Here is a 24,293-nt window from a genome sequence, read left to right as displayed (position 1 = left end):
GAAGGGCCTATCATCGGCAGTTCTTCAATATGTGATGGGAAATGTGGCACCAGGGACTTGTGTTCATTTTTTTACCCAGATCACTTAGAAAACAGATTCTATCTTTGAAACATTAGCCATCTGCAGCAAACTTTGCAATTAACTTCAAGGTTGAAATCTTCAATATGATTTCCCGTTAACGTTCAGAACTGCATCAGATGATGTGTTCTAGTCTGGCATAGAAGAGAAGATTGCCTGGTCACTGAAAATGAGTTTTAAGGCAAATCTGTTATCTACTCCCTTGACTTCAGCGATTCTCTGCTGCAGAGTCTGAGGTCTGTGCAGTCCAGCTCTTCCTGAGTTCTCATGGGCTGCTTACTGAGCATTTTCTGCCAGATGTACGTAGGCACTGGAGATCGTGGAGCTCCTCCTCTTCCCTGTCCTGCCTTCGAGAGTGTCATCCATACCCGAAACCTGGGAGTCCTTTGTGAGTCTGTCCTTTAACTCCCACAGCCACATGGTGAGCCAGGTCTCTGTTTCTCACTGCAGTATTTTTCACTACTCTCAATCCCTCTACCACCTGCCATGTAATTCAAGATTTATCATTTTTTGCCTGGATTATAGCCGCAGCCTCTTATCTGTTTCCTTGACTCAAGTCTTGCTGAAATTTATACCTCCCTCTCCTGTCCCCAGTATCTACAGCCTTGACAATGCCATCTCCATAGTGAAAACCTGAAATAAAAACGGATTCTGTCATTCTACTTAGCCTTCAGGGGACCCTTCAGACTTATGCAGATAAAAGGGTTTATCAAATGGCAGACACTGGTCTGTATTTTATGCATATCAGTTTGCTTAACCCTCCCCTCACAATGTGAGGTAGGCACCACTACCTAATTTGCTGATGAGGAAATGGAGGCACAGAAATTAAGTCACTTAATAAAATAAAGTCAGTTGGTCAGTTGCGAGTTAATCCCAACCAGGCTGCAGTTGAACTCCCTGGGCTCTATTGCCTCTCAGAATATAAAAATAGTTGACATCAAATAGTGTGTTCTTGAGTATACTCAGGATTATACATGGAAGCTTTAGTTCAATGAATTTTTATAAAGTAAAACAATGTTGGCTTAAAACATGTTCATGTACCGGTTCAATGACTGGACATAACCTAATGGATAATGAGCAACATGATCGGCTTGTGGTCAGTTCCTGCCTTCTAGGGAGAATGGTATTGGTTTCATTTCCTATACATTTATGTAACCTACACGTAACACACACACACATATTTACAGATAAAATATATGCATATATCATCAAAGAGGATAACAGTGCCATCAGAAACTTAATTCTTCTATGTCCTGACACATGGTTCAGAAAGTTAGAGGATTATTTAAAATTACATAGTTTCTTGATGATGAATCTGGAATTAAGACTAATGTCTGCAGACTTAAAACTGATACTATGCAAAACCTTCAAATCAGTGTTTTTTGTGATATAAAGTACATTAAGTCTGGTTAGTTTTTAGAAATAAGTCATCACTTCTCGGGCTTTTGGCTAAGATCAAGTGCAGAAATGAATAAATCAAGCAATGCCAAATTAAATAGCAAAGATAAAAAAAAATCATGTATCATTCCTAATTTATCACTAGTGTATCCTGATAGTCTCACTACTGCTGGGCTTACTTATGGCTGTTTGAAATACTGCATTTTAAATTATGGGTTAATTATGGTTATTTTACCCACTAATCTGGCTGATGGTTCTAATTTCAGGTTTATTACCAGTGTGATACAATTTCTTTATGAAGCAAATCTTTTTCTCTGGTGTTTCCCTCCACCATGTAGCAGCCTCAAAGGGCGCTTTCCTTCTCTTGCTAATTATGGCTCTGCTCCAGCTTTTCTGTTTGAATTGTCTGAGCCTTTCTTTTTCATATTAAATCCCTGTGATCATATCTTTGCCTCAACTGGTCCCAAGTATTTACTTAAAGTGAGTAAATATACTTTTCAAACATCATGCTTAAAATACCATGCTTGTTTTGCCATAAGAAATCATACAATATTTTATCAACTACTTTATAATTGCTAAACATATTTATGACTTTTTGGGACATATAACACTTTTTTTTTGGTGAAATTGTTAATCACTCATTCAAAAAGTCTGGAAATCTTAAAGAGACTGCATTATATAGGAAACTTCTTAGGAAAAGCATCTTCCTATCAAGTGGGATTTGGTAATTTTTTTCAAACCTTGAAAAGAAATTGCCATAACCTAAAAAGTCAAATAACTTTAGCAGACAACATATATCTAAGCAAAGGAAGTTAGAAAAACCTTTTTTGAAGGCTTCCAGATTTCTTTAGTGGGTGGTAACAATTTCACCCAAAAACCCCCTGTATTTACCAAAAAACATAAATATGTTGTGTTTAACAACTGTAAAGTAGTTGATATCCTGTTGTATGATTTCCTGTGTCAAAAGGAGCATTGTATTCAACATGACATTTGAAAGGCATTTTTTTTCACTTTGAGTACCGAGGACTAGTTGAGGCAAGTTGCTTACTAATTATAGTACCTTATATGTTTGGAAAGGGAATGATAAAACTCTAACCAGCAGGTCTGTTGAATTCTACGAGGTAATAAATGCAAAATGCCAGCACGCATCTTCCATAGGACAATAAACAGACATTAGTCATAAAGATCAGGATGAGTACTGTAGATCCAGGGAAAGATTCCCCAATACATTCTTTTGGTTACTTGTAGAAACATGATTATAACTTTTCCCATTCTCTTTTATCCCCTATAGTTTATATGAAAGGAGATGCTAGTCTCATATTTTTAATCTTCACAAATCTTAGTGTTAACAGATTTTCTATGCATCACATTTTGCTCTGATTTTTTTAATTCTTTGAAAATAGGATGAAAATATTGAATGAAAATTTCCATGATGCCATATTAAAAGCTTCCAGGGTTTTAAATAAACAAAAAAAAAAAAAAAACCCAGTGATTACTAGGCTGCTACATGGATCTACTAAAAAGAAATCTATCTGGGGACACATGGTGGCTCAGTCACTTGAGTGGCTGACTCCTGATTTCAGCTCAGGTCATGATCTCAGGGTCCTGGGATTGAGCCCCAAATGGGGCTCTGTGTTCAGCATGGTCTGCTTTTCTCCCTTTCTAATAAATAGATAAATCCTAAAAAAAAAAAAAAAAAAAAAAAAAAAAAATCTGACTACATTTTTTTCTTGGACAGGATTACCAGGTTAGGTCTGTAGAGTATGACAGTTGTGGCATAAAGGAACTTTCACTGGACAGAATGCTGGGTCTTTCTCAATAACTTTTGTGATGGTGAAGCAGCATCAAATGGGCTAGATTAAAAACAGGCTGAAATGACCAGGTCCCACGGATCCTGATTAATTATCCATACGGGAGCTGGTGGTTACTGTGTTTCAAGAGAACAACTGTATTCACATCTGTCTAGTTCTCATCTTTTTCATGATTATCATGAGAATATGGGTGGTATGTTTACCAAATCTGTAGATGGCATTGCCATAAATACAAAGTTGTATTTATAAAAGAAACATAGCACTAAAACAAAATAAAACAGAAATGGTCCCTATGCTTATAAGTAACAAACTGGATGACAGACTTGAAGCTAAAAGGACCTAAGCAGCACCCTGTAATGACATAACAAAATTTAAAAAGGATGGGGCGCCTGGGTGGCTCAGTGGGTTAGGCCGCTGCCTTCGGCTCGGGTCATGATCTCAGAGTCCTGGGATCGAGCCCCGCGTCGGGCTCTCTGCTCTCTAGGGGAGCCTGCTTCCTCCTCTCTCTCTCTGCCTGCCTCTCTGCCTGCTTGTGATCTCTCTGTCAAATAAATAAATAAAATCTTTAAAAAAAAAAAAAAAAAAAAAAATTTAAAAAGGATGGATGACCAGTCTGGCTTCTGGGGCAATGATTTGGCTCAGCAACAAAACCTCTGGAAAAGAGTTTAAGATTTGAGTCAAAAATATGCTCAATATCTCCCAACAGTGAAATTCAAATTCCAAAAAACCAAACATGATTTTAAGCTGCATTAATGGAACTGCACACTCTAGAATAGTAATTTTTCTTTTCTCATCCCAAATACTAATGAGAAATTATATGTACATTTCCATGAATCACTAACTATAGTAACTCCAAAGCATGCCTCCCTAAGAGACTATGTCAGACTGTCTTGGGGTTGGGAAAGTGGAAGGGTATGTAGTTTGAACCATACCCTTGCCCTGGGGATTCTAGTATGTTGTCGTCTTCCTCACACTTAGGTATCTACCACTCACCCCCTCCCCATCTCTCTGTCATGCTCTATAACAAAGGAATAGTTTTTTTACACCTTGAATATAATTTTTGGTTCTGGGCATAAGACTGATGTATCCTAAGCACATCTGGTATAAAGTAGGTGCTCAATAAATATTTATTGACTGAATGAAGGAGGATATATGGAAAATTGGAGCACTTCCAGAGGCCAGTGCCTGCCTGGCAAAAGGACTCAAAGTGGATTGTGCCATCCCCACCTCCTCCACCCCAGTGAATTTCAATAGTGGTGCCCAGTAGCAGCAGTAATTTGTTTTCTAAAAATAGTGAACTTAAGAATGTATATTTAGAAAGAAATAAACTAGAGAAGATTCAAAGTTAGCTCCATAATGTTATTCTCACATGCTTACATTCCAGTCTACTTTTTGAGTGGAAGAAACAAGAATGATGTTAGAACTAGTACATGGGAGTGTCTACAGGAAAGTGAGGGCACATGAGCATGTTTTGTGGTGAACCCTTGGGCTACAAGACCACTTCCTTAGTGTAGATTGGTTTCCTTGGTAGCTGGGTGAGTGCCAGGGTTATAAATATTACTTTAAAGATCCTTCCCACCCACCCCATGATTTTTGTTACTTAAGTACATACATATTTATTTAGTTCCATATAAATACTAAGATAAGACAGTTAACACTGCCCCAGAGGCACATGTTTGAACAAGTCTGAAGGGCTGGTAAGGGACAGATTTCATACGTAACACTGAGGTAATGCCGTGTCTGTCTCCTCTCTGTGCACATATCTCTATGTATATATACATTTTTAAATAAGCTAAAAAAAACTAATTATTTTTGATTAAAATGTTTGCAAAAAAGCCCATTACAGATTTGCTATTTTGGAAAAATTGATAAAATACATTATGGTTAAAGAACAGAATTTATACCAAAATGTTTAAAGTATTTTTTCATTCTTCCTTGATTTGTCTGAGAGTTGGTTTGGCAGACTGTGTAGCTATGAAATATTCATATTTGCTGAATAAACGAATGACTGAATTGTTGCTAATGTTCTCCCATATTTGGGGTAGTTACAGTGATCACACCAGAGGAGAAATTAGAAGATTGTTGGCTGCCCCAATTTGCATATTTGTATACAAAGGGAAGAAGAGGTAATCATATCTCTTTTCTTCCTCAGGGAGACACAAATAAAGAAACATGAATAAATAAAATGAACTGGCTGTGTTGTCCTCAATTTCAGATTTACATCATTTCTTTTCTCTCTTTCCTATTCATTTCTTCTGTCTCCTAAAATACAGTTCACAGAAAAATGATATTTACTATCTTTGTCAATGAAGGCAAGACTGACCAATATGAGAAAAGTCAAAGACTCCACTACATTTTTACTTTGGAAATCTAGCTAACAAACTTTTCTGAAAGAAAAATAGCCATGTATGTTCAATTCTGTTGGTAAACACAGCTTACCTCTGTTCAAATTCAAATTCAGCAGAGGTAAGAAAGGCCTATCATCTGCCTATTAGTAGACTGTCCTTTATTTGGAGACAATCTGAGTATACAAGGAGATCCAACTGGAGAGAGGGTTATCAATATTCAAATGTAAAGAGTAGGTGCCTATGGCCAAAGTTTAAAGAAAGTGCTTATGCTGAAAGATATACCTTGAAGAAATGAGTCTGGGAAGTTAGATTTTCTTCTTAAAAAATGACAATAATCATACTTATATTCCATTTGTCCACAGTGTTAGTTTCTGAAGTGCTTCCTCCTACAGTCTCATTTTTTTTGGTACGATATAATTCTAGCATCTTCTCTAATTAAAAAGTTTTTAAAAATAAATTTTATATTCTATAAACATGAATATGAACATAACTCTTATTACATGGAAATTAGCCTGTGAATGACATGGGAAGAAATTTACGTTAGAGAATCAAATGAAAAATACTGAGGAAATGAAAGTAAGCTAAGTGCCTAATTATCATTTAACTATCGTATTTGTATTATTTCATCTCATCATTGCATTTGACACTAGCAACCATTTGTCCCCTCCTACAAATAAGAGAGGAGTCCCTGCCTCCTTTAGTTTTTGTCATATTCAGTTCTCCTGGCTACAGCCTTCTCCCTGTTCGTCTTCAGTCTCCTTCAAGGACTCCTCTCCCTGAACTCATTCAACAAAATGAAGACAATTTTCAAAGGTCCTGTCCTTAAAAATCCTTCAGTTTTGACAAAACAGTTACTGAATACCTTCTGTGTGCCAGAAACTATGTTGGGTTGCTAAGAATACAAGGAAGCAGGGCAGACATGGATCTTGTTCTCAAGGAGTCTGCAGACTGACGGCATTGGAAAAAAGATTCAAAAAGAGTTAATTACTAAGTTTCCCAAGTGCTGTGAATCAAAAATCCAGCACATGTTATGAGAACTACAAGGGGACCTGACCTGGTCTGGAGGCTGGAAGGCTCTCTGAGGCAGGGATGTCTGAGAAGTGGTGATTTGAAGAACAAGCAGATGGCAAGGGAGACACAGAGATCCTGGGGGAAGGAAGGATGATGTACTGATGGAAGCAGAAGGCTGCCATCAGAGCTACAGCACAAGAAATGAGGGGAAGAGGTAGTCAGCCACATCACATAAAGCCTCCAGGCAAGCTCCTAGACTCCATGGCTTCATTTTCAGTCCCATGCCAAAGACTCCCTTCCTATCCTGGTTTGCCAACACCAGTCCTAAGCTTCTGACAACTGCTCAAATATTCACACATGAAGGTTTTCATGTCACTTCAAACTCAACTCATTATCTTTTATCTGGACTACTGCAATAGTTTCCTAACTTGTTAACCAGATGCAAACTTTCCTGCACTCGTCACTGGAAAGCAGGGTGTCCCAAGTTCAAACCAGGAGCAGAGAATAGCTAACTATGTGGATCTGTGAAAATCAACTAGACTGCAATAGTTTAATGCCCATGCATTCTCAGACTTAAAGATTCCATTTGATTAGTACTGCTTTGAGTAATAGAGCAAAATAAAAAACAAAACCTCCCATTCTTAAATATCTGATAAATACTGGAAATCATATAAATTAAAAATGAATCACTACAATTATACATTAAAATACATGACAGCATCATTTTAGAAAGTGCATAATTTATTACATTTATGAGTTTATAATAAAATGGATACTTGGGAACTTAAAAAATGAGTTACGAGTAACAATTAGATGTGAAATTCTCAAATCATGGAACCTGAAATATTAGAATTCTAGCATTGTCTTAAAAAATCTCTTTCTCATGATTAGTACAGATTGAAAATTGTTATGCTCTTCCAAGGGAAGAAAGGGGGAATTGAAAAACAGACACGTTGATGAAGGCAATGAATTCTTCTCAGCTGGCTTTATTCTCCACTGAAGCTCAATATAAGGTTATCTTTTCTTTACTTACAGGAAGCTGCCACTGTTCTGTTTTCCAATAACCCTCAAAACAGAATGGAAAATGTTTATGCAAAATGGCACAAGCCTTAACCATTCTCTGCAGGTTTTTACCATTTCAATACACTTCTAGTCCAACAGCTTTCCCAATTCTAAAGTTCTGTGAGTGAACTATGAATATTTTTAAATATTTTCCAGATTCATCATGGAGGCTGCTTTTCTTCTCTGCACTGTAATCACACTGAGCTGCAATTAAAATAGACAATCAGTAAGTAGTTACTTTTTCTAGGAAAACCTTACACTAATACAAAGTATAATGCATCACAACTTAACAATTATTGAAAATAATCTTACTGGAGGGGGTCCTAAAAGAGGTCATTTTTGGTGTTCATGTCTGTTTTACACTTGAGACTTTAAAATACCCATATTACACTAGAGATGTGCATGTCAAATATGACATTCCATAGCTAAGAGTGATATACAGTACTTAGAATTCCAAAGCATATTTCACTGATGCAAACCATCTAGATAAAAAGCTAACTAAAAAAGTGAGTAAAATACAAACTAAGTGTGATCAAGCACAACACTAGGTTGGTAATAAGATGATGACAGATCGTAATAAGAAAGCTCTAATAGATAAATAGTCTTCAAATATCAATTGGAGTTGATATTATATACACAAAGTAAAAAAAAAATCCAATAGTACAATAGAGTATACATTATAAAGAAGCTTTCTCACTGCTGTTCATTCCATAGCCCTCTTTCCAGATACAACCACTATTTCCATTTTCTAAGTGTATTTCTAGAAATACATTCTAAATGAGAATAGATGCATATATTTCCTCACCTCTTTTTATTTTAAAAATGATAAAGTACTATACATATTTTTCACTTTTTTTCCCTTCCAAATGATCTACTGTACAAATGACTCCATGTGAGACCTACTTTATTCTCCTTAACAGCAGCAAACCTTCCCTGTATGGATATGCCATAATTTAACTGATTTCCTATTGATGGGCATTTAGATGGCTTTTAATCTTTTAAAATTATAGGCATTGCTGCAATTAGTATTTTGACATGCTTCCCTGCACAGACTTGCCCAGGTGCAAGTACACCATCTGCAGAATAAATTCTTAGAACGACTGGGTCAAAGGTGATAAACATCATAATTTTTTGAAAGATACTGCCAAACCAGGCTCCAAAGAAATTGCGCCAACATACATTTACATCAGTGATGTGTGGAAGTGCTAGCATAATGTATTATCAAACTTCATGATCTGACATGATCGTGAAATGGTGAAAAATGGTATGTGATTATGATTTAAGCCTGTGTTTGTCTTATGGGTGAGGATGAGCACCTTTCCAAATGTATAAAAGCCATCAGTCTTTTCTGTAAATATTTTTTATTCTTTTGTCTACTGTACTGTTGCATTTTTTTTGTTGACTTACCCATTCTTTACCTACATGTTAAGAATATTACTTTTGTCTCATGTTTTGCAGGTATTTTTCTCAGTTTGTTATTGACTTTATGACTTTAAAATGCAGATACCTGAAATTTTACATGTTCACATTTATTAATTTCTTTTCATAGTTCCTGGCTTTTGTGTTCTTGCATAGAAAGGCTTCACCACACTGATTTTAATGTCAAAAGAATATAGTATGGCTTTCAGTGGTTTAGACTAATACACTTAGAACATATAACCATAGTCCAAAGATGGAGGAAGAATGTATAGAAAGAGTTGATCAGAACAGCACATTCAGAGCATAAAGGATTTGGTACAATGCAGGGCTTGTGTATGATGCTGGGCTGTACTGGTACGTTTGACATGCACATCAGAGGAAATAATAATCTTCTAACTCTACTCCTTCCTTTCATTAAGTATCAGGCCCTTAGCAGAAGAGTCTTTCTAATAGCAATTTTCAGTTTTTAGAGGAAGATGGGAAAATTAGAAAGAATTCAGAGAAAGCAAAGATAAGGATTTAAAAAAAACTGAATGTATGTCTAATAAAGAAAATTCATAACTTGGACTCATTTAGGATAGAAAAAAATTAACTCCAGGGAATGATTCCTTTTTGTGGATGGGAAGAATGCTGAATGATTACTTTTCATCTTTAAATGTAAGCAGGATGGAAGAAGAAAAGCTTAAGGAAAAACCAGTGAAGTGGTTACTGACACAACTTTAAAAAAAAAAAAAGCTCACAAAAAGAATGGTGAAATCTTTGTCATCAGAGAGTTTAAATAACAGGAGAAAAACATCAGTGTTGGGCTGTTTGGGTTTACTTCTGTCAGGAGGGAGACTAAATGAGATGTCAAGTGGGTTATCCAATTAAGGTTCTATAACTGTTTCCTTTTACTACAGAAATCAAGGTAGTTGATTTTAAGTAGGAATTTTCTTTACCATAGTCCTTAAAAAAGGTGCACTTGAAGCTCCAAAAATTGTGATGTAGAGATTTAACTTCTTATATAACTAAGTATTTACTAACAACTTAATGATTATGCTAAGTGCTTATATGTGTTAATTCCTTTGATTTTTCAGTAAGTCTATAAGGGAGGTGTTATTCTATATCAAACATGAAGACACTGAGGCTTAGAAAAATTGAAATTGCCCCAAATCACATGGCTACTTAATGGCCCCAGGCTATGTGCCTGACACCAAAACATACACTTTTAAGATACTTCCCAGTATACCTTGGCTCATGTTAACTTATAATTTAAGTGAATGAATGCTCTCTTGAATGATGAACTACTTAATTAATTAATTCATAATTTAATAAGATAAGTTTATTTGATAAAGCTATAATTACTTTCGAGAGGGAGGGGAACAGAAGGGCAAATCACTGGATTTTCTTTAAGTGCCATGCATTGTTCATATCAGAGGTAGATTTCAAAAAACTCTATAAATATCACACATATAAACTGAATTCAGTATTTAGAGCTGTTGTACTATGTATGAAGTACTGTTATAGCTATGAATATTAATTTTGATTGAAACAGTACATTTGTAACCAAACGTATTTAATAATGTAGTAACATGGTTTCTTTGCCTGCCTATCTGAATCTATCCATCTGTCTATCTAAACTGTTTCCAGACTATCTTTATAATTGCCAGATGATCTCACACTGTTCCTAATAGGAGGGAGGGACTATTGCTCCCACTTTAGCATAAATGGCCCATTGACTTTATATGATATGTGTATATTATGAGTAATTACCCCCTTAGTATTTTATTAATGTTCTGCATTTTCTACTCTATTTTCCATTGGAAAACTTTTATACAGTATTTTAGATTTATATGGTTATATACAAATGTGCATTAAATGAACTTAACCTATAAGTCATTTTTCCCATTTAAAAACTACAATAAAAAAAGTACAATTTCATATATTATATCCAAAGCAATGTTTTCTACTTCCAAATCTGTCATTGATCATGCCTAGACAGAACAAAATTCTAGAGCAGTGCTGTCCAAAAGAACTTTTTGTGATCATAGAGTTCTATTTGTGCTGTCCAATATGAGAACCACAATTATATATGGCTACTGAGCACCTGAATGCCAGCCAGTATGGGGCGCCTGGGTGGCTCATTTGGTTAGGCATTTGACTCTTGATTTTGGCCAGGTCATGATCTCAGGGTTGTGGGATCAAACCCCTCATTGGGTTCTGCACAGCATGGAGTCTGCTTGAGATTCTCTCCTTCTCCCTCTGCCCCTCCCCCGACTCGCATGTGCACTCTCCCTCTCTCTCAAATAAATAGATCTTAATCTTAAAAAGAAGGAAAGAAAGAAAGAAATCCAGCCAGGGTAATGAGGATTTCAAATTTTAATTTACTTAATTTTAATAATTAAATTTGAAGTGCTGCTTATGGCTAGTGGCTATCATACTGGACAGCACAGTTCTAGATTTAGCTGTCAATTTAGGAGTTTCATGCTGATTTCGTTGTTTTTGTTTTTTTTTTTTAAAGATTTTGTTTATTTGTTTGACAGACAGAGATCACAAGTAGGCAGAGAGGCAGGCAGAGAGAGAGAGGGAAACAGGCTGCCCGCTGAGCAGAGATCCCGATGTGGGGCTGGATCCCAGGACCCTGGGATCATGACCTGAGCTGAAGGAAGAGGCTTTAACCCACTGAGCCACCCAGGTGCCCCTTGATTTCTGTTTTTAAAGTTTACTTTTTCAACCTCAACCTCAACCTCAAACTTTGAGTTCTCTGGGAACTTTTGAGGAACTTTTCTTATCTTTGATCTACTCAGACTATTTACTCTAGGGATAATAAGGAAGCTCCTTACCTGCTGGGAAGCTGAAGCTGCTCTCTGTTCTGCCTGACTTAGACGCCTTTGAAGTCTGTTGGCTTTTTCTTGATGCTCTAGAATTAGTTTTTCATTCTGTTATGGGGAAATATAAAACAAACAAGTTAGAAATCCATAAGTGACACAGAAAGCTTTTGTGGAATAATCAATGAAAAACCTGAATATCACTTTACTCCTTATAAAATGCAAGGATAATATATCTCCAAATTTACATTTTTTCAAATTATGAACTTCAAATTTCAAAATTGGTTTCACACTTTAACTACATTGCTCCCCCCCACCCCAACCTATGTTACCAAAGAAAGTGAATTAAATCTAAAATCAAAGTGAATCAGAAATTAAGACCAAGGGGCACATAGGTGGCTCAGTGGGTTAAGCCTCTGCTTTTGGCTCAGGTCATGCTCTCAGGGTTCTGGGATCAAGTCCCACATCGGGCTCTCTGCTCAGCAGTGAGCCTGCTTCCCCGCCTCTGGCTACTTGTAATCTCTCTCTGTCAAATAAATGAATAAAATTAAAAAAAAAAAAAAAGAAAAAAAAAGAAGACCAAGATTTTCAATATTTGATATTAATCTTGAGATGCTAGCTCACTGCTTCAGAATCATTGGGAATATGAAAACACAGACTGCTGGGCCTCAAAACCAGAGCTTCAGCAGGATGGGATGAATTTTGAGAATCGGCACTCCTACCGAGTTCTAACTTAGGTGGTGTTGATGTTTGCTAGTGATTCAGAACCACTATGTGAGAGCAAGCTTCTAGAGAAATTGTGATGTTGCCACTATTAAAGTGCAAAGAACAGAAAATATTCATTCTAGAAGTCTTGATTTTTAAAGAAATATACTTGTTTTAAATGATTTGTATGTTAAAAGTGTTACTCCAAGAAGGAAGAATTCTGTTTTCACATGCTCCCCAATACATGGGGAGGGCATGTAGAAGGCATGAAGGCCATTAATAGAGTTATTAGGCATTGGTATGGATTGAAATATGTCCCTAAAAAAGGATGTTGAAGTCTTAACCCCCAGTACTTATGATGAATGCATTCCTTATTTGGAAATAGGGTCTTTGCTGATAATTAAGATAAGATGAGGTTTTAGGTTGGATCCTAATCCATTACGCCTAGTACCTTCATAAAAAGGGGAAATTTGGACATAGAGACTGACATGGACAAAGGGAAGGCCACATGAGGATACAGGAAAAACACCATCTACAAACCAAGGGATGCATGAGGCCACCAGAAGCAAGGAGAGAGGCATGGAACAGATTCTCCCTCAGAGGGAACCAATCTTGTTGACTTCTTGATTCGGACTTCTGGCCTCCAGAATTGTCAGACAATAAATTTCTGTTGTTTAAATCACCAAATTTGTAATACTTTGTTAGAGTAGCCTCAGGAAACTATACAGACATCATGAATATAAATCTGTCACAATATGCTGTCATGCAGACAGGTTCAAAGAAACTATCAATTATAAAATATATTCGTCCTCTTCATATTACTAGCCTGAAAAAAGTTTTTGTACAACTAGAATGTGGTTTTCTGGCACTTGTCTGAATTGAGAGGATAACACCAGTTTAATTAGAAATAGTAAGAGAAGGGCGCCTGGGTGGCTCAGTTGGTTGAGCGACTGCCTTTTGCTCAGGTCATGATCCCGGACTTCCAGGGATCGAGTCCTGCATTGGGCTCCCAGCTCCTTGGGGAGTCTGCTTCTCCCTCTGACCTTCTCCTCTCTCATGCTCTCTCTTGCTCATTCTCTCTCAAATTAAAAAAAAAAAAAAAAAAAAAAAAAAAGAAATAGTAAGAAAAACACACTTTCTATGAAGAACAAGATAGTTCCCAGGTTCTAACATATAAGTGATAACAGTGAATGTCAGGTGTAGTAATATAAAATACTGAAATAACAACATACTTTTAAAATGAGATTATTATTTTTCTTATTGTACCCAAAAGCAAAATTAAATTTTATGAAGAGAGCTATATTGGCTGTTTCAATTTACCAAGATATTTAAATAAGTAGTCTTAAATTTAAAAGGCATATCATTAACACTAGAGAAAACATAGGGGGGAAATCCCATCATTTATAATAATCATTTTCATAGGTACCATCAGACTACATATAATATGCATTTTTCTTTGCTACTACCATAATGGTTAAGGAACATTTCAGGTTAGGTAAATTATAATATTTGCAACTGTTCTTTTTCAACTGATCATTTTGGTTGCTTTTGATCTTCCAATATTATTAACATTATTGAGTATCTGCCTTTAAATTTTTTCATATTTTCAATTATTTCCTTAAGTACAGATTCCTGGAAGTTTTGAAAACTACAATGAGTATTTTTATAGTTACTGTTTGCATTCTAAATAGCTCATATCAAGTTATAATGCTTTGAAAATTAAGAATAATGATTTCATTATGGCTTCTATAGATGGCCACAAAAATATAGCAGACTGTATAGCCTATTAATGAAATTCCAACAAATACATATGAAATTAGAATATCAAATGAAGAACTAGAGATCTAGAAAGCTCTAATCATAATCTAGAAATTAACTTTTTTTTAAAGATTCAAGGAGAAAAATGATGAGCTCTTGCTGCATTTAGTTCTAAGCATTAATCTGAAGGAGTATTTTAATATATTCCAGTAGACAAAAGTAATTTCTACGTATCTTATGTGTTGAACTAAAACAAAATACGAGGAATGGGCTAAAAAACATAATCTTAGACATCCTTAGAAATGAAGGAGATCTTAACACATTTTCTGCAATACAGCATGTTATAATGGTGAGACTGAAATAAGAGCTCTACCTTTTGTCTTTTATATATGATAAATGACTGACTTTCAAAGCTTTTATTCACATTATAAAATGTGGACTTTTAGGGTTATGGATGATTTCTCTACAAAGAGTACTTACCTCTGTATGGTCATCTCCAAGTTGAGAATTAATTTGGAGTTGGCTCAGGTAAAATTCTATAACATGTGTATTGAGCTGCAGCAGAAAGTACTTCCCGGGAGAGTCATTATCTTACCTCAACTACCTTTTCATTTGCCATTTCCAGCTGAGAAAGCAGCTCTTGGGTATGAAGTTTCTGTCGACTCAGCTCACTCCTATTAATCAAGAGACAGTCCCCCACCCCAAGCCATTAATATCATTGTTCAAAAATCCAACAAAATAGAATCATTTTTAATGAGATATGTTTATGTTTTAAACAAAAATACCTTCTTATGTGCAAAATAGTCCCTTCTTAATAATCCATATTTTAAAGAGCTCATTTATTTTTTTATGACATGCACATGTATTCTGGAGATTAGCTGTACAACAATGTGAATACACTGGACACAACTGAGCTATATACTTAAAAATGATTAAGATGGTAAATCTCATGTGTATTTTATCACAACTATAAAAATGTTAAATTTTATGTAAATTTTACCACACAAAAAAAGCAAAAAAACCACATACACGTACGTTCTAAAACCACTCAAATGTTTTCAATATTATCTTGAGGAATTATTTGGCTTAAAATGAACATTTATTCATATTAAACATATAAAGTATTTGTAACTATAAAATCCCATAAGCTACTGTGATTCTTAGCTATAGTATGCATTTTTAAGATTCATATACCGTGCTTCTTAGAGGAACTCAATTTTTGGAAATTTAAGGTAATATTAATCACTCCAACATCATTTCAGTTATAGCATATTCAGAACTGGCATTTAAGTTTTGGTTGTATATGTGCTATATTTTATACATTCATATCCTTTATGCTTTAATAGATGGATTTATCTTATGCATAGAGCTAGCTATCTTCTTCCTCTTCTTCTTCTTCTTTTTTTCTAACATATAAGCATTATCTTGCTTTTGACCAAAGATAATTTCAAGATTCTCAGGTTAGAAGCAGAAACAGTATAGTTTTCTTTTCTTTTCTTTTCTTTTTTTCTTAAGATTTTATTCATTTATTTGTCAGAGAGAGAGCAAGAGAGAGCACAAGCTGGGGAGTGGCAGGCAGAGGGAGCAGTGGGCAGAGGGAGAAGCAGGCTCTCTAATCAGCAAGGAGCCCAGTGTATGACTTGATCCCAGGACCCAAGGATCATGACCTGAACCAAAGGTAGACAATTAACCAACTGAGCAACCCAGGCATCCCAGAAACAATGTATCTTAAAAATAATTTTTAAAAAGATCAAATTTCTGAGTATCAAAATACCCAGTTAATTTATGATTGGTTTTTATCCCTTGACCTTCTGCTTCTTAAATAAATCAGAAGATTAACACTTCTAAAGTAACTTCAGCTTTGAATTTTTTCCAAATGAGCTACACAGCCTAAAAACTTGGTAGCCCCTTAAGTGACCTATATGTATATGAATAATTGTTAAAATCAGCAATTTGTTATAAATATATAGGAGAGAATAAAAAAATGTCACCAACAAATCAATTCCACAAATATTTACTGAACATTATGTGCCAAGACAAGGTATATGGTGGTAAACACATAATTGTTGCCATAATAGAACTAAGAGGGAAATGGCTTCATCCATACAAGATATGGTCTACGAGGACACTAGGTAACTACCATTGATTCCATGATAGACAAACCCATATGTTTTATCTTTGCTTTCTCTTAGTGTAATAATAATGTAGAATAAATTACTGTGCTTACTTTCAAGTACTTTGCATAGCTTATAATTACTTCTACAATATAACATAACAAAAGGAAGAAAGGAAAAATGATTGAAGTGGCCAGTCTTCTAGGCCAAATATAATTAAAAGTAAAGTTATGCACATTAGTGCTAATGAGAAATAACCTTTGAGTACTACTGAGATTAAGATGTTACAATGATCCCATTTATAAAGTCAGCCAACATTCAGTTTATATAAGACCTTTCCAGAAAACACCTACTGCATAATTTGATACCTAAACCATTCACTTACACATTTTACATGATAGTAATAATTTCTGATAAGTACTATTAGATAGTAATAATTTTTCACAAAATTTAAGACCACAAAGATTCAAATGATTATTTGAATTATTTTTAATCTGTATAAATATGTTGTTGTGTATCAAGCTCTGTAACCCCCACTGGATAGTAAGCAAGTTTGTTATTCATCTTTGTATCCTTAGGATCTGGTACTCAATAGAGCTTGGGAAGTAATAGTGAAGATGATGATGGTGAGAATAACAGCAAACACTTTCATAGTGCTTACTATGTGACAGGCACTTCTGGGTGTTTTATTTACATTATCTAGTTTTCAGGATAACCCTTGAGATCCCCAGTTTTACATGTGAGAAAATTTGAAAATAGAGAAATTTAAAAATAAAGTTAGGTGACGTAACTAGCTACTGTGCATAATTTTATATATAGTTCATGTGCATGTCATATAAAATCCTAGTCATGCCTACAAAATGTAATTTTGAAATACATTTGTAAAATGTAATTGATTTACTGCCTTCCCTGTAAGCAAAATTTTATAAAATTTAGCAACAAAGTAATATATACTATATCTGTTAAGAAAACATTAAATGTTTAGTAAACAAATTATTAATGAAACTAATAATTTCATTAATTGAAAATTGATAAGTCATCAAATTCATCAATCTGAGATGCAAGTAGGTCGAGAGTGAGAACCTACGGCAAGGGTTTCTCATCTGTCATCCACAGATAAGCTTTAGGTATGCTCTCAAGCACTCTAAATTACCTGCAAGATTTTGTGTGTACTGTCCTTTCTGGGAAGATAGTCCACAGATTTCCTGAGATTTTTAAGAGGTCTGAGGCTTAAGTAAGGATAAGGATTTTGTCTGGACTTTCCATCTAGAATATACAAAGTTTTTTTTTAGATCTTCATGTTTTAAAGTATGAGCAAACTGACTGGAGTGTTTTAATGTTGGATGTCTTTCTTACACAAACCACATCCATAAGGTATCATCTATAATTATTTCCACTTTTGGCTTCATTAATGTGGTTCAAGCATTTAAGGGCACTTGGCAAGCAATCCAAATACAGAGTTTTCTAGATTTTTACAGTATTCCCTCTGTTCTTTCAGGGTTGTTTGTCCAAATGTACTGCAATAGCAAATTCTCCAAAGTATCCAATTTAGTTTTGAAAGACATCATAATTTTCTATTTCTGTACTCATATATCACTGGTATATTTACTTATGTATTTCCAAAACAAATACAACTGGCATAACCTAGTTTGGGAGCAAACAGTGACACTTGTAAAGCAAGTGACAGATGACAACATTAGAGTGCAATCGACTAAGGCAAGGGCATTTAGAACACTTTGGACAATTGGTGAGCATTCTTTGTACAGCGATTTACTTCACTGGTTAATGTTGTTTTATGATTATTAAGCAGACACCAGCCAAAGGAGTTTTCTACTGTACCCTGACTTTACTATTGTACCTTATTATCACTTCAAGTTTGCAAAGCAGTTATTATTCTCACCTTCTAAGTAAAGGAGGTAAAACTCAGAGAAGTTATTCAATGTTCCTAAGGTAATGCAATGATTGAATGAAAAAATGGGGTTCATACCAAGTCTTTAATCAAAATCTTCTCTCAATTAAAGTACACTGCCTTGGGGCACCTGGGTGGCTCAGTGGGTTAAAGCCTCTGCCTTCAGCTCAGGTCATGATCCCAGGGTCCTGGGATTGAGCCCCGGATCAGGCTCTCTGCTCGGCGGGGAGCCTGCTTCCCCCTCTCTCTCTGCTTCCCTCTCTGCCTACTTGTGATCTCTGTCAAATAAATAAATAAAATCTTAAAAAAAAATAAAGTACACTGCCTCATAATTACAAGGAGATATTAGTAAAGTGTATCTGTGGCATCATATAATATTAGACCCTAAAGGCAAAATAAAGATTCTCTCTAAAAAAAAACCAATAATCCTAAGTATATGGCAAAATGGTCAGTTATTGTGAAGACTGTGATCTCAATTTTGTATATGGCTTCAAAAGACCTGACTACTAAAAAAAGAAATTCATCCTAAGGTTTCAAATCTCATTCAGTTAACTAAAAATACCACAGGTTAAAGCAGACATGCCAGCTTTAGATATATTAGAGCACTCTTTGTCATAGTCCCAGGTTTTTTCCTTCCCTATCTGCACTTTCTCCCTAAATGATCTCATCTATTCCATGACTAAAGAAACACTAATGAGCACCTCAAATGTAGCCTGTCCAAAATGCAAACTACTTCTTATCTAGACCACCCCAGGTTTCCTCCTTCCCGGTAAAAGGCCTCACCATCTACCCAGATGTTCAAGTCTAAACCAAGGCTTCGCTTTGACTCCTCCCTTGACTCATTCCCTGTATTTGACATCAAATAAATTTGTCTTACTTCCCTAATAGATTTCATAGCTGCCTACTTCTCCCCATTTCAGTTCTAAGCTCTAAGCCACTATCATCTGTTGCCTGAAATACTGTAATAATCTAATATCTGGTCTCCCTGACTCCATTTTTGCCCCTTCCCTAAGTCCATTTTCCACACAATAGCTAAACTGATCTTTTAAGGATCTAAGGATGTTTAAAATTCTTCAATAATTTTCCACTACTGTACACTGGTCTTTCTCTTAATTTAGTCTTACTTAAGTATTTTACTTATAGTAAGTAAAAATATTTTACTTAAAATGCCTTATAAGATTCTCATGATCTGATCTATGCCTAGTTCCTCAACCTTATACCGTCTCTCTCTACACTCACTATACTTTTTTTTTTTAAAGATTTTATTTATTCATTTGACAGAGATCACAAGTAGGCAAAGGGGCAGGCAGAGAGAGAGTGAGGAGGAAGCAGGCTCCGTGCCAAGCAGAGAGCCTGATGTGGGGCTCGATCCCAGGACCCTGAGATCATGACCTGAGCTGAAGGTAGAGGCTTAACCCACTGAGCCACCCAGGCGCCCCAACACTCACTATACATGGGTTTAGTGAGTTAATTATATGGGTTTATTTCTTCGTAATACTGGAGCTTCGTACTTGCTATTCTTTCATTGGCCTGAAATATTTCCCTGGCTTTCTTGTATAGCTGATTTATTTCTATCATTCAGGCCATGCTGAAGGGAAGAGTTTCCACTCGAAATGTGCTTCAATTCTTAGCATCAGTGGCATGTATAATAACTAAAAAGTATGGTTATGAGGATAAGAACAAAGTTTTCCCTACAATGCATGAGTTTCTTTGAAAACACCATGTATACTTAAAATAAAAAAAGAGAAGTTATGGTTCTTTAAGGAATGGAAGCTTGAAATTTGGGCCAACATCTTAGACATTATCGTCAATTACTGTAATTGCTCAGATAATTCTGTTATTATTGAGGCACAATTTAAGATAAGAATAAGCTATGTATATTTTGGTTGATATAGCATAGGGGAAATTTCCTCAATGCTTGAAATCCTTTAGTGATGACTAAAGATTAAATCACATAAGGCTCTATTCTATATTATACTAGAGAATTAAAAACAAAAGGTGTACTATTCGTTTCAAGGAAATGATGGATCTGCCAGCTGTAGAAAGTGCTTTCTTTGAAACTCTCTTATGACAAATTAACATAGCATGTGCCAGATGTTTTTTTCTGTTGAATTATACTGTAATATGCTTCAGTTACTTTTAGTAATTATGCATTTTGTAATCTGCTAGTACCTGCAGCTGCCTCTCATTCTATTAAAAAAAAAAAAAAAGCAGTTATGGCAGCCAAACATTACAGATATATAGCCACGAATAATGTTTTAGAGACTGAAGAAAATTCCATAGGCTCAAATGCTGTGTGTTCATATTAAATATATATGTTTATATAAGTATTTATATAATCAATAAAATTGTACTGAATGTACAATATGTATATGAATGGACAATATGTAATATTTTCATCAGAAAAATATTTTCTTTAGAAAATACTACATGCTGTAAATTAATTAATTAGTTAATTAATTAGTTAAATACAATTTTATTGGTCAACTATATGCCAGGCAAGATGTTAGCTCATGGTCTTATAGAAGAAAATAGATACAAAACAAAAAAACAAACAAACAACAACAAAACTTGAAAAAAAAAGAATAGATGTAAATAGGAAGTTCAGTAAGTGTCATGAAGAATGAGCAGAATGGTATGGGTGTGAAATAAAAGGAAAGACTTAATCTGTCAGGGGAATTAAAAATATTTTATAAAAAAATGATACTTGAGTTGGGTCTGGAAGGAAGAAAATTTTTTTCAGATGGGAGTCGGGAAAGGACATCCCTACAAAGAAATAGCATGTACAGACTACTTTTCCTTCATATTTCACATCCAATCCATCAGCACTTTCTATTACCTCTAAAAAAAAAATCCTAACAAATTCGCCTTTCTTTTTCTTCTTAGTCTAAGCCACCATTAACTCTTAATAAGAACCTTGCAGAAGCCTTCTAAGTTTTCCCCCAGTTTTTTATTCACTCTCATTTTCCACATAATAGCCAGAGTGATCTTAAAAAAAAAAACAGATCAGGTAACTTTTTTCAAAACTGACCACTGCCCTTCATTCACATTTAAAACCCTTTAATATGGCTAATTAAAACCTACAAGATCAGGTTCCTGTCTACAGCAGAGACAATGTTCACCAAATATTCTGTTTGTTCCATATACATTTCCTAGACTCTTACGCAATTAGACTGGGTCCATATGACTAGTTTGGCCAATGAAGGTAAAAGGAAATGATGTGTATCACTTCAGAGTTGAGTTAGTTAAGAGCCAGTGTTCTTCCACCCCTCTCTTTCCCTGTTTCAGTGATTTCAGGAAACCACATGTTCAAGACGGTGGAACGTCTACCAGCAGAGCCTTTCTGCAAAACTGTCTGATATGTATAGTAAGAGCAAGAAAACCTTTGTTGTGTTAACTCTATGAGATGTCAGGGTTTGTTTGCTGTGGTGGCTGACAATACTTAATATATTTCCCAAATCTGTCACTATTGCCTTTATTTTGCATACTATTTCTTTCACTTCAAACATACCAAGTTTATTCCTGCATTGGGGTCTTTGCACTAACTGTTCTCTTTGCTCACTACTTGATCTCTATTCTTTCTCCTGATGTTTAAATGACAGGATCCTCTTTGTCATTAGATTATCTTAAGATTTATTTTCTCATAGTATCCTCCTTGTCTACCATTCTCAGGTACTCACCCATTAATCATCACATTGACTGATTTCAATTTCTTGCATACTACTTATTATCTGATTTTAAGCATGCACACACACACACTTATACACACGCAGTAATTCCACTTCCCATCAATAATCTACTAACTTTAAACAAAAGAAAACAAAACAAATCAGGGGGACCTTGGACTTTGCGGTATCATCCGTAGTTAAAGAACAGGCCATTCAATAAATATGTGATGAGTGAGTGGAGTGCAGACTAGGAGCTGTAAAAGGGCTGGCTGAACACGTTGGGTTTATTGAAGTGGGTGTTCGGTGTGGCTGGAACACAAGCAACATGAACGATTGAGATAGACAGGCAGATTTCTGGTAGGAACATGGAGAAAACACTATAGAAGACCTATGGGCAATAGTAAAGCAGAAGGCTTTAAGTAGGCAGTGCCAGAATCATAATTGCTTTTCAGGAAAATAATTCTGATAGCAGTATGAAAGATGGAATAGAGCAGAATAAAACGCCTGGCAGAGAAACCAGAGGGAAAGAGGCTGCTTTAACAGTCATGATTAAAGACGCGAAGGCTCTGACAGGTGGCAAGGACAAATATATTACCACGTTTACATATATGCAAGTATTTCTTCGGACAGATTCCTGTACCTGGAATTTCAAAAGCATCTGTACAGTTTAAGTCTGTTAGATACTGCCACATTACCTTATAAAAAGGCACTCCCACCAATAATGTACACCTTTCCTGTTTCTTCATGTATTTGCAGACATTGCATACTAATTCTTTAACATTTTTGTCAATTTGCTGGGTAAAATTATTGTTTAAATTTGCATTTCTTCAGCAAATAGTGTGACTGGACCTGATTTGCTAAGTTTAAAGGTGCTTTGTATTTCTGCTTTTATGAGCTGCCAGTTCACATACTTTGTCCATCTTTTTATTGGTTGTTAATCTTTTTCTTTTTTTAAAAAATCTTTTTCTTAATTATGGAATTCTTCATCAATTCTGCATATTAGTCCTTTATTTTTGTCATTTGTCTTTTATCTTTGTTTAGTACCTTTCTTCACATAAAAGTTTAATTTTTATGGTTAAATCAATTAATCAATAGTTTCCTTTTTTGTATTCTGGGTTTTGTGTTTTATTTAGAAAGACCTTTCCATTCCAAGATATAAAAATAATCCTATTTCTTCTAATACATATTTATTTAGCTTGGTAATCCACCTATAATTTACCATATTCTAAATGATTTAAAAATTTTCCAACATCATTTTTTCACTATTGATTTGAAATGGCATATTATCGTGAACAAAATTTCTGTTCAAACTATCTATCCCTGTGTAAATACTACCACACAGCTTTACATATTTTAATATCTGGTAGGATAACTCTCATCTCACTTTTTTCCTATAGAAGTTTTTGATTTAGGGCGCCTGGGTAGCTCAGTCAGTTAAGTGTCTGCCTTTGGCTCAGGTCACAATCCCAGGGTCTTGGGATGGAGCTCCGCATTGAGCTCCCTGCTCAGTGGGGAGTCTGCTTCTCCCTCTCCTTCTACCTGCAGATGCCCCTGGTTGTGCTCTGTGTCTAATAAATAAATAAATAAATAAATAAATAAAATCTTAAAAAAATGTTTTTGATTTAATCTATAAAAATAACAGGGTCTCATTCTAGTAAGATTACTACAGATATAGGACTTACAAATGTTATACATTAATAATAACAAACTTATTTCCTCTTGGAAGCTCAAAATTCCATATTACATATATTTCAAGATAAAAGAGAAACTAAGAGGGAATAATTATAGGTGAATTAATAAAATTTTACAAATTAAAGCAAACTTCAAACTGAAAGAAGATACCACAGAGGAGCTCAGATTTTTTTTTTTTAAGATTTTATTTATTAATTTGACAGACAGAGATCACAAGTAGGCAGAGAGGCAGGCAGAGAGAGTGGAAGGGAAGCAGGATCCCTGCTAAGCAGAGAGCCCGATGCAGGGCTCGATTCCAGGACCCTGGGATCATGACCTGAGCCTAAGGCAGAAGGCTTAATCCACTGAGCCACCCAGGTACCCCAGAGCTCAGATTTTTAAAAAGCTTTTATACTAGCTTTTTGAGACTAAGATGAAAAACTTTCTTCTATGGGAAAATTATTTAATTATTTTGTGTTACATTTAATTATGGCTATATTTACTTATGGTACGATCTTAAGAAATCATAGGTAC

At 35.2% G+C, this 24,293-nt stretch overlaps 1 protein-coding gene across 2 annotated transcripts in view; it reads right to left on the bottom strand.

The window, feature by feature from the left end:
• Positions 1 to 7,369: 7,369 nt before the first annotated feature.
• LOC111154238 (sodium channel and clathrin linker 1) overlaps positions 7,370 to 24,293 on the bottom strand; it is a 191,423-nt gene continuing 174,499 nt past the window's right edge. Inside the window, exons 19-21 of one of the 2 annotated variants that reach the window (XM_022513725.1) lie at positions 14,993 to 15,071; positions 11,950 to 12,045; positions 7,370 to 7,912 (exon numbers count right to left, since the gene is read on the bottom strand). In XM_022513725.1, coding sequence (XP_022369433.1) covers positions 7,850 to 7,912; positions 11,950 to 12,045; positions 14,993 to 15,071 — 238 coding nt within the window. In that variant the 3' untranslated portion in view covers positions 7,370 to 7,849. The remainder of the gene's footprint in view (positions 7,913 to 11,949; positions 12,046 to 14,992; positions 15,072 to 24,293) is intronic. The other variant, XM_022513735.1, reaches the window with a different exon arrangement.

The sequence above is a fragment of the Enhydra lutris genome, unplaced genomic scaffold (genome assembly GCF_002288905.1).
Source record: "Enhydra lutris kenyoni isolate GAN:26980312 unplaced genomic scaffold, ASM228890v2 scaffoldscaffold3, whole genome shotgun sequence".
In the NCBI taxonomy this organism is placed as follows: Eukaryota; Metazoa; Chordata; class Mammalia; order Carnivora; family Mustelidae; genus Enhydra; species Enhydra lutris.
Note: the sequence above shows the minus strand (reverse complement) of the source record. Positions and strands in the feature narration are given on the sequence as shown.